Consider the following 12,083-nt stretch of genomic DNA (forward strand, 5'->3'; position numbering starts at 1 on the left):
CATACGCAGGACCACACGGACGTACGCTACTTTTTGGAATACCCTTTGGATAATACCTGGACGTACGAGGTAGCCTTTAGACCGCTCTGGAAATAGTATTGGACATACGCTAGGGTTGGCGGACGTCCGGTGCTTTTCTGGAGAGTTGGTAGAGCCCCTCAGTTATAAATACCCCCTACTCCTTTAGTTTTTCACACCTCTCTCTCCCCCCTAGGCTGCTAGAAACCCTTTTGTGAGTGTTTTGTGAGATTGTGAGCATTTGGTGCTAAGGGAAGGGAAGTTCTTGAAGTTTCGCTTCCAGGAGGTAACGCTCTTAAGCCTAGCTCGGTTTTACGTTGTTATGCTGCATAAACATTGCCTTAGTTGTTGTTTGAGTTGTTAGTTTAGCTTTAGCTTTAGTTATGCTTTAAATCTTGTTATAATGGCGTTGTTTTATCTTAGCATGATTTCGTTTGCTTGGAGACTTTGTTTTGAGTTAGGAGACCTTAGGAAGTCCTTTGATAGTCTTCGAATTTGGTTCTAGAGAATAGGAGGACGAGTGGACAAAATGAGGTTCTCCCTAAAAACCTCGAAGCGGACGTACGGTCTCACGACCGGACGTACGATCCGAGATATCATAGAGGACGTAAGGTCCCGATCCCGGACGTATGGTCCAGAGTGTGACAGGGGACTTTATTATAACCAGAAGATCAATAGCTCCTATTTTCTTGTTTTAGAGTCGTTTTGATAGAAATAGGACTAATAGAAGATTTTTCATAGATTTGGAGAACCCGAATCATTTGGAATACTCAGAGACATTAAACGGCCCACATGAGTTTTAACTCATAATGCTCATTGTTATTTTCTATGCACTGCACAACTATTTTATGTACCAAAAACATGCATATTTGCATCTCTCACATTTATACTTGCTGCACATGAACTCTAGCATTTTGAGAAAAACATTGTGCTGAATATGTTAAGAAAGTGAGACTTGTAAAAACATGCTTGTAAAATACGAACAACATAATTTTTATCGTATAATATGGTACACTGGTATATGCGGTATAATGGCCATGGGCTTACTATACATGTTAGCTTTATGGTCAAATGTATGAGTGTTATGTGGGCTTTAAATCCAATAGTTTTGTGACTTGGTGCAGCCATTCCCAAATGGCTAGGTTACTACAGAACGGACATCATTAGCAGTGTAGGCCACCCGAGGTCGGACTCGGTCATGCCACTAGTGTTATGTCCGATAGCGTACAATGGCTGGGGCACCGGCATTGTATTACAGGTCCATCGGGACAACACCAACCCTATTGGGAATGGGTAATATCTCAAGTAAACCATATTGTTGAACTATGACTGTCACTCTATATCATATGCATATATCATATATCTATACCACATTTTTGATAAAAAAAACTGTCATATGGAACTGTTTCTTGCCTTATGAAAATGGAGTTCATTACTAAACTGGCATGGACATTATTTGTGTTAATATTCACTAAGTCTTAGATTTACCCCCCTTTTTATTTATGTTTTCCCCTATCATTACAAATATCTGCGCGGTTTAGCTACCTTAGAAGAGGATGCCGTCGGAGCCGACTTGGGTGGTAGCTCAGGACTTGATTCGGGTTATTTTTGAGGACATGAACCCAATTTGGTTGAAGTCTATGTGGAAGGATGGAGGAACTACCCGTGATGATATGATCGAGATTATAATCTCGTTAGCCCTACTTAAGCTTAGATCTAGGATTTGATATGTTAATCTTTTGTTGGAACAATGTTATGAGATTATGTTATGGTTTGTTATCCTATTTTGATGATGGTCTAATGATTGGTACCATTGATGGTTATCTTTATATTGTGAGGATTTATATTTACTCTGGTACATGTTGTGTGGATGTTAAATTTATTGCTCTCTATTTCCTATAGTTTTCGAAAGTCTTCCGCTGAGATTTTCTCGTTTCGAAGAGAAAAGTTAAAATCCCTGAGTCTTGTCTCGCGAGAGATAGAGCTGGGAGATGAACCATGTGGTCAATTACTAATTAATTGATTTGCCCATCGGGGTCATTACACTAGGATTCTATTTTATTCCATACTAAGAACTTTTCCATATTGGACTCTGAGTTGTATGGAATTAGAATCGACCTAGGACTTGGAGATTTACTTTCCTTATTGCACTAGAAAATAAAAGGAGATTTACTCCTTATTAGTTTCTACTTGACCCCCAAGGAATGAATATATGAGACTAGTAGGTTTTAATCCGAGAGTAGGCTATGTGAGAGGTAGATATATATGGACTATCCACTGAAGCTTTTGAGTGGTTGTTGATTGTGTGTTTATAAAGTTGTTAACTTTGTAGTTTTAATGCGTAAATGTTACGAATTTAGGGGTTTAAAGGTGTTAGATGTGTTAAAGGGGTGAACTTTTTGAGTTTTAGGGCCTTTAGAGGCGTCATCGAAGCTAAAAATGAGTTTTTTGGAGATTGATGAAGATGGCTAGTGTCATGATCGATCATTGTTCATCACTGTTCAAGCAAGGATAAAGTACTGAGCAACGCTGATCAATCATTGTTCAGTGATCAATCTCCTCTACAAGAGTACTAATTGATCACCACCGCTCAACCAGAAAGTGTGATTTGGCCATTTGAAGGTCTAGGGTTAAGGTTTGATCTCAATAGACCCTTCTAATGTTAGGGTATTTCACAAATGACGAAGTTGGTGAGTTTGAAGAAGTGTAGCAAGAGAACCCGTATGACCAAGGTGAGTAAAGCTCACATGAAAACTATTTATCGACTGTTGCATGTGTATTTTAATATCAAATTTGCATATCTTACACTCGAGTCTGTCTATGCGGCTGCCAAATTGAGGCACCCAAGCATCGTCCAACGCGTGGCTGCCTCTAAAAAATAAAATAATAATAATAATAATAATAATAAACGGAAATCAAAATTCTCTTTTTTTTTTTTCTTTTTTTTTTTTCTCTGTTAGCTAAATTTTCATGATCTAATATTTGGGTTTTAATGCCTCAAAACTCGTTTTTGGATTCAAAACTAAAACCTAGAAGTGGAAGGTTAACCCTTTAGGGATGGTATCACCCTAAAGGGATTCGGTCATCCTAAATTTGGTGCTAATGCCTCAAATTTAGTGCTAATGCCTCAAATTCGATCATCCATAATCCCCCTTGTAACCTCTTTCCTCTTCAATTAAAAAATCATAAATAAAAATAAAAAATAAAAAATTCTCACTTGGCTAACTCTTGGCAGCCAAAAATCTCTACTCCTTACACTCACATGAAATGCTTTGAAAAAATGTTGTGAGCTCTATGTTTTGTGCAAATGGAATATTTAAGAAACTAAATGATTGATTGTGTGGTTTGTAAATTCATGCAATGATAAGAAATTATTAATTCCATCGTATGACATGGCTACCATTGAAAAATGATTAAAGAATATGGAGCATGTGTATATTAGTACATGGGCTTGACCTTATGGTTCATGTTTATTTTAATGCTATTTGCCTTAATCCAATGGTTGAAAGTGACCAATTATGCAACCATGTACGGATTGTGGTCACTCCCTATAGCACCGCTAATTGTGTGGATTACCCGAGGTCGGACTCTATCGGACAATTAGTGGTAGTTGACCATTTGTACCACATCAAGTTAATTACCAGTTAATTAACTTTTCGGTCATTCTACACTATGACACTTTGCATAACCTTTTTTCTTAATTATCATCTGAAAATTATACAATTTCTCGACTTAACCAATTACCATGAGGTACGATCTCCCATTTGCTAGTTTGTGGTATTATGTGTGTCACTTTTGCTGGTAATTTTCGTTCATTTCGAGTATCTAATCCTCAAAAGGCTAAACAACACTATGTCTTTTCGCAATCAGATGTGCTAGATTACTAGCTTGGATTTAACCTTGGGGAGATAAATTCTACCAAATATAGATCAAATCTTGCCATATATAGCGCAAATAAGCCTATCATTCCATAATTTAAACAAAATCACTTTGATAAGAAATTTTGTCATTCTCATTGAAATCAAAAGAACATCAGAATATTTGATAACTATTTGACTACATTTAAACATGCAAACACCACCCCATTTGACATGGGAGTGTCCGAGTTGTTAGAGGTCAAGCTTTGACAATCTTGTCCAAACGGTCCTCAAGCCTGTTCCAACGGAGCCCAAATTTTGTATCTCATTCAAACGAAAGTCGACAAAAATTGATGACAGCTATATAGTGTTTTTTCATGCATTTTTAGTTATTTTAAGGGGTTATTTTGGTCTTTTAGCCTTGCTTACAAAGGGTTCCATGATGTAGCATGTAAAAGGCATGTTTTGAGTTTTGCAAAAAAATTTATTTTTTATTTTTATTTTTATTAAAAATACTTATTCTTTTGTGAAAGATAGAGTGAGGGTGGTTTTAGGGGCTAATAGAATGGAGAGTGCACGTGATCAAACAATGAATCCTTAGGAGAAAAAAGAGTAGCATAGGCAAGTAGATGAACTTATTGTTAAGGGTTTGTTGAGGACAAAAGTGAGTTTATTGCTAAGGGGTTGTTGTTCCAGCCCTTCTTGTGTCAAAAAGTGATTGTTCTTGGCATGTGTGTTGACAGTAGAGCAGTGAATAAAGTTAATATGAAGTTGTGGTTTCCTATTCTACAACTTGAGGATCTTCTTTACCAATTAATGCATGGTACAACTATTTTTTTTTTTTTTTTTCCAAGATTGATCTTCGAAGCAGGTATCATCAAATTCGAATGAGACTAGAGGAAGAGTAGAATACCACTTCCAAGACTGGAGATGGGGGAAACCAGTGGATCATGATTACATAATTCAAACTTTTAAATGGTTCTTGTACTTTTATGTGCCTTATGACTCATGTCTTTAAACCTTTTATGGATTATTTTTAATTGTTTACTTTGATGATATCTTAATGTACACAGAAAGCAGATATAATAGGAGTTCCTTTGTTCTTAATTAAGATAATATACTAGTGATGATGCCATTCAATTAGCGTAGGATTTTCCTACAGTGATGATATGCATCTATCATAGAACCAATCTAGCGTAAATTGTGAGGGAGATTAGCTTAATTTTCTGCTCTACAATAAAATTCTAAACAACTAACTTAGAAATTCTTAATTTTGCAAGTAGTATTGGACTCATTTGTTGTACATTTTACTAATTACGTTATTGGTGGTTCATCATGATTCATAGTAAAGTGGAATAATGTGGTTCTTTCTTCTCAATCAAGAATTAATAATCTCAACTAATTCGTTCATTAATCATTGCAGACACTTTGAACTTTCTCCATACATTCACAATGCAAGTCTACTATACCAAGTTGATATTAACATGTAGCTATGACTATAAAATATAAACAGGAAAAAGATCAAGCCTGAAGAAGAAGCTAATTACAATGCAATAGGACATGTGTAAACTGAGGATATCAACAAGACAACACAATTCTGTGGCTGTAATTTATGATGACAATTTGTCTTCTAAGTCAAATGTTATAATCCAGTCCCAAAGTATGTTCCTAAATGCTTTGCACTTGTACATCAATTGTTTCATTCATTTGGGTATGGAATCACAGGAGACATCCTTTGTAGAAATGCTGTCAACATTAGGAGGAGGAGAATGAAATCACACGACACTGTAAGAAGACAGCACAATTTCGTGGCTTCATGATAACAATTTGTCTTCTAAAGTATGTTCCGAAATCAGTGCATCATATAATTCATGTGCTTTAATCCCAAAATATGTTCCTAAATTAATCCACCCTATCATTCATTTGGGTATAAGCTATATTTTATGAAGACATCCTTACAGAAATGCTGTTAACATATCAGTAGTAGAAAAACTAGGAGGAAGTGCAAAAATAGAAAAATACAGTGAACTGGCAAATAGGTAGCGGCGACACATAAAACCCTTGAAGGTGATATTAACTTCTCTATTTCTCTGGCGTGAAAGTTGAAAATTGTGCTTTGCAGAAACCAAAGACCCTGAAGTACTTTTGTTTTCTTTATCTGATGTATCCTAGTACATTTTTTCAGACACTTTGATTAGGATCTGTTGGATTTCTCAGATTCTCTATCTCGCTCTCAAGAAATGATAAAACTATTGGAGAATGCATGAATAATGACATATTTTACTATAAGTAGAAAAACTAAATGTTTCTCGAAGTAGAAAGATGTTTGTGAGAGAGAGAGAGAGAGAGAGAGAGAGAGAGAAACCTTGAGCTGGCGTAGTCAAAGAGCTTTCCAGTAGAAGAGAAGACAATGAGAGCAATTTCAGCATCACAGAGAGTTGAGAGCTCCAGAGCCTTCTTAAACAGCCCCCTCCTCCTCTTAGAGAAAGTCACCTGCCTTGCAGTTGTGTTGTCAATTTTTTTTATCTGGATTTTCCTCCTCGTCATTTTTGAGAGAAAAAATGATCCGACCCTTTACATCAAACCAACCAAATTATCAGTAAATGGCTTTACAAACTGATATGCAGAAAACTATACTTGTAGAAAAGAGGAACAATTATCTTTCACAAAAGTTTCAATCAAAGTATCAGATCAAACCAGTATCTCAGAGAGAACAAATTCAAACTCCTATTAATGAAAAATATAGAAAGGGAGAAGCTAATTTAATGTGAATCATATAGAAAATCAAAACATCAGAAAATAAATAATAATAATAATCAACCTTTACACAAAATTGAAGTGTGAGAGGAAACCAGGTTTTCACAAAGAGTTGTAGAGAGGATAACAGATAGAAGAAAGATGTTTTAAAAATGAAGAATCAAACTGCACTTGCTCTCTCCAAAATCCAAAAAAAAGAAAAAGAAAAAGAAGATAAAATTTAACCTACCCTTCCGACACCAATCAATTAATTTAGCAGATATTCCTCCATTCTTCTATAAATGGAAAATGTGGAGAGAGAGAGAGAGTGGTATGTTAATATAGAGTATGAATAAAGGAAAAAAGAAAGATGGGTTTTGCATAAAAAAGGAAAAAGAGCCGCACTTTCCAAATTTAGCCAAGAATCTCTAACCAACCCTAGTTTGCAGAAACACTGTGGGGGTGAAGAAGAAGAATAATGAACCCTACCAATCAGGGCTTATTGATATTGAAAATTGCAAGGGGGTGGTGGGAGGGAGAGGAATTGGCCTGAATTTCTTAGTTGTCTACTTTTCTTTATTGTCGTTTGTAGCCTTGTAGGTCTGTCGACACCTCACACAGGACCATAAACAGAACCAGATACAAAGGCCACCAATGGCCTCCTGCCACCAAAAGTTTTAAGATAGGGAGAGAGAAAGAGAATGAGATAGACAGAACAAAACTTTTTCTCTTTTTATGTTTTGGGAGAAAATCCTAAACAAAGAAAAATCATAGGTTCCTTTTTTGGGCACGCCGAGGGCTTATCTGCAATTTTAGAAACTTTTGGACAGAAGTTTGGTGATAGATTGCGAAGGGAACTTAATGGGCATATATATTTATTAGTGGCTTATTAGATACTACTAAAGTGCATGATTTTTATTGGTTGTTTTATTTGGTGAGGTTTGCTTTCCGTACATGCCAGGCTGCATCACTAGACAGAAATTATGACATGTTTGTACCCTCGTACCCATCATGTTCCCCACAACCCTCCATTCAGGATGTTTTCTTTTGTTTTTTGTTTTTCCTTTTCTGAGAAATACATGGGAAGAGGAAAGGGTACAACGATGACGCTGTAAATCATAAAGAACGGGGCAATTACAAGAAATAGGACCAAAAATATATATGAAGCATTAATGATAAACTTTATTCAAGTAGTACTAATAGAGAGAAACTTTACAATATTTATAATACTCCATTCTAAATTGTGATTAAGAACGCGTTAATAAGGGTTAAGAGATAAATAAGAAACAACAATAAAGGTAGAAATTTGGAAAATTGGTTTAGATAACACTTAGTGAATCCTGTTTACGATCATTCTAATTGTGAGGATAATCTGTTCGAACGGCATGCCACATGGGTTTAGGGAAACCTTACCGTCCAGACGATGTAAAGTAACCATTCAAACAGTTAGGTGGGAAGCCACATAAGGTATATAGAGGAAACCCTACCATCTAAACGATATAAAGTAACTGTTCGAACAATACTATGGCGTTAAGCCATGCATGTAGGATAAGTTGAAACACTCTAGTGTTCAAACGACATGAGTACCATTCTATCGATGACAAGCTACGTGCACTATAGATAAGTCCAAAAGTTGGAGAAGCGGGCAAGGGGCTTATTTAGTAGTACTTAAACTTTTACTAGTTAATTAAATTTTGGGGCTCTGCAATATCACAACCCCAAAAAAAGGTGCTACGCAGTTTCTAAATTTTTATTACAAAGTAGGTAGAACCAAACTTCATTTTCTTTCAATTGAATAGACTTGGTAACATTTTCTCTCATTGGGAGAATACCCCAAGCTACATCCAAAGCATATGCTTTAATCTACGTTGTATTATGAGATTCAACAACTTTTTTCCATTCTTCAGGTAGAAGAGGCCCATTTGAAATTGCGTTTCATTCAAGTCTAACTTACAAGTAGACTTGATAGAAATTTGACCCGAAGGTGTTGGAGTCCATATCCAAGTGTCTTATGTGGGTGAATGATTTAGATTAAGATTCTAAATTTGGCTTGCTGAATCAATATAAACAAGCTGATATAATCTATTGATATTGATGCAGCGTGACTTTGTGGGCTGCAACAAAGAACAACAATAAAGAACAGATAGGTATTTCTAAATCTTGATTCTATCAAATTATCTAAGAAATCTTCTCTAAAACGCTAGATACTCTATAGGTTTTAAAGGAGAAATAGAAGAATGCTAAACTCTGAGGCTTCTTATTAAACAAAACTCAATCATAAACAACAAGTGTGTTCTAGGGTCTATAAAACATGTATTTATAGCCTCCCAAACCCTAAACCTAACATTAATACGAAATAGACTTGTTATTGAACTTCTACGGCGCCCGTCTGGATGAAACTTAAGGCCGCCCGGACGGGAGCTAACATAAAACCCTAAAAGAAAGCAATTCTACAATAGCTCTCAAGTTTAGGCCCATCCGAATGGGTTGCAGATGAGGCGTGCCGATCTACATCATTCTCACCAGGTTAGAGAGAATTTGTCATCGAATTTGGACAGACCTTTTCACGGTTCTTCGGGTGCCCTGTCAACTCTTTCCATTCTCCCATTCTCAAGGTCAAGACAAGGCAGCACCCCACAAGAAATGTGATGCTCTTAATCACCGGCAGATTATGATGATTATGTTGAAGGCCCCACAAGCCACCTTGCAATATGTTAGGGTTGTCGTGCTTCCCTCACATCTTTTCCCTTCCACATGCCATGAAAATACTCAAGAATAGGTTAGTCGTTGTCTCCCTTGTGAACATGTAATTCTCCTCAACCACATAAAACTCATCACAATCATTGTTAAGAGAATTCGACAAAATATCATTTACACCAAGGAAATCAACATAACCTACTTCTTCATCATTAAAATTAGGCACTTCACCTGGAAGGTCTTCATCAACCTCATTATAATCTGCGATACCATCTGTGGGTCCTTCATCTTCCCATAGGTCATCTTCTTCAGCGTAGAGGCCACTAAACATGGGAGGAAACCATCTTCTTACTTTGCCTCTGCGATGTCATTCGTGGGTCCTTCCTCTTCCAAGGGGTCATCTTCCTCGGGGTAGATGCCGCCAAAAATGGGAGGAAACCAGTCTTCTACGTACTCTCCCTCTAGGTCGGATGGCAAGGGTCTTTCCTTAGGATCTTCATCGTCACCGCTAAGATCGTCATCATAGATTGGTGAAGAATCCTAATCCCCGAATCCTTGTGAAAGATTTTCATCATCATGGTTGGGCTCCTCATTAATGACCTCAAATTCCTGGAACTCCTCATCAACAGATTCACCTTCCTCTTCCACATCATATGGATTTGGTAGATAGAATTGAGGATCACGAATAACGATCAAGTTGGCCTCTTGCGAAATCTCTGCCTCATCCATGCCTTCTGCCGTTGAGATCACACCCTACTAAGGATAACCACGTTGTCCCTATCCAAAAAACTTGGAGTTGGTTGTCAGCGACGAAGGTTAGGACCACGCATATTGTTTACTTGGTTAGTGAGGATCTGTATATGTCCCCTCAGGGTCTCCATCATCTCCTCCAGGTGTGATTGCCAAAGAATTGCCGATTGACTCCTCCCTTCTGCCACCTCTCTAGGCACCTTCTTTTTGTCATATTTTTCTATCTCTTCTTTAGTAGGGGGCTTTTTGGGTCGCAAGTAACTTTTGGAAGTTCGGGGTGTAGAGCTTGACGCTTGCATCCTGTGTAATAGCATGAGCTTGTGCCGTAGGAAATTCCTTCCGCACTCTATGCCTTGCAAAATGATTGACAAGCTCACTCTCAACGATAAATTTGTCTTCCGACCCTGCGTACCGTGGTCTTGGTTGACGACGACGAATGTTCGGACCACCCATGTCGGCAAAGTGATCGGTAGGGACTCTATATTGAGTGCGCACCCACTCCCCCTTCTGCACAGCTATACCACCAAACCTCTCCTCCATGTGCTGCAAACGAATTGCCAGTTTCTCCTTACACGCCACCTCCATGCGCATGTGCACTTCGTTCATGTCTGCACAACGGTTGCCCCTCCTCATTCATGGAAAGTAACTTGGGCTTTGACACCAACTGATGCAGCGTGACTTCGTGGACTGCAGCAAATAACAACAATAAAGAATGGATATGTATTTCTAGATCTTGATTCTATCAAAGGGTCTAAGAAATCTTCTCTAAAACGCTAGATGCTCTTTAAGTTTTGAAGAAAAAATAGAAGAACGCTAAACTCTAAGGCTTCTTATTGAACAAAACTCAATCATAAACAACAATTGCGTTCTAGGGTCTATAAAACATGTATTTATAGACCCCCAAACCCTAAACCTAAAATTAATATGAAATAGACTCGAAATTGAACTTCTACGGCACCTGGCCGAATAGAACTTAAGGTCGTCCGAACGGGAGCTGACATAAAACCCTAAAAGAAAGCAATTCCATGATGGCTCGTCTAGACGAAACTTAAAGCTGTTCGGACGGCCATAGACCAAAAACATAAAGAACACCAAACTAACATAGGCATCCGGACGGTCTCCAGATGAGGACTTTCGACGGGGCTCTTGGGTTTAGGCCTGTCCAAACAAGCTTTAGACAAGGCTTGCCGATCTACATCAGATGTCCCAACTTCTACTTTTAGGAATTATAAGATAAGAAACCTTAATTTGAGGAATAAATTTTCAAGAAGGGTTGGGAGCTAGTTTGAAACCTAGGAAGCGATCCAAGGGTAGACCAGATGCTTACTTTTTCCCATCCCCAATTGAATAGCAAACACTTGTTTTTACCAGTTGATTATCCTTGATGATGCCTTTTGTAACAACCAGACCAATAATTAGAGTTAAGAGTGTTCTAATTACAATTTAGGATGTTTGGAGTTGGTGCTAATTAGGAGAAGTGGGATATTTTTGCACTTAGTAGATTTAGGTTGCATTGAACGTTCGATGAGGGCCATTAATTAATTGATGCAACCCTTGCATCCAAAAGTTTGATGCGAGAACCTAACGTTCGATGACTATTGCATGCAATTAAAATTTGACATCTCAGTCATTTCGTTCGTATTTGGTACAAGTATAAACTCATCCTTATAATCTTTAACCCTCATTTCATTGTCCCTAACCTCTGAAAACCAAAGAGAGAGAGAGAGAGAGAGAGATAGAGAAAGAGAGAGAGAGAGAGGAGATAGAATGAGTAAGAGTGAGGATCTAGAGGTTTACCTTCAAGAGAGGTAATCTCCTACTATTATCTCGTTTCTAATATTGTTATGAGCATGTTTTCTTTCTGTTTATTTTCTATATTAGCTTTATAATGGTATATTTATATATAGGTTTGTAGATTTATGCTTTTAAGTTGGGTATTATGAGTTTAATAATAGTTAATGGTTAGATGGATAATGGATTTCAATTACCATGTGATATTTAGTTACTCCTTTGTGATTAGCTTAA

At 37.4% G+C, this 12,083-nt stretch overlaps 1 protein-coding gene across 12 annotated transcripts in view; it reads right to left on the bottom strand.

The window, feature by feature from the left end:
* LOC132178529 (MADS-box protein JOINTLESS-like) overlaps positions 1-7,282 on the bottom strand; it is a 61,313-nt gene extending 54,031 nt beyond the window's left edge. For 9 of the 12 annotated variants that reach the window (XM_088515335.1, XM_088515334.1, XM_088515331.1 and 6 more), the window contains exons 1-2: positions 6,862-7,282; positions 6,241-6,447 (exon numbers count right to left, since the gene is read on the bottom strand). In XM_088515335.1, coding sequence (XP_088371461.1) covers positions 6,241-6,422 — 182 coding nt within the window. In that variant the 5' untranslated portion in view covers positions 6,423-6,447; positions 6,862-7,282. The remainder of the gene's footprint in view (positions 1-6,240; positions 6,448-6,861) is intronic. The other 3 variants (XM_088515326.1, XM_088515325.1, XM_088515327.1) reach the window with 3 other exon arrangements.
* Between the last annotated feature and the right edge of the window lie 4,801 nt (positions 7,283-12,083).

Source organism: Corylus avellana, chromosome 4, assembly GCF_965113065.1.
Source record: "Corylus avellana chromosome 4, dhCorAvel1.hap1.2, whole genome shotgun sequence".
Lineage (NCBI taxonomy): Eukaryota > Viridiplantae > Streptophyta > Magnoliopsida > Fagales > Betulaceae > Corylus > Corylus avellana.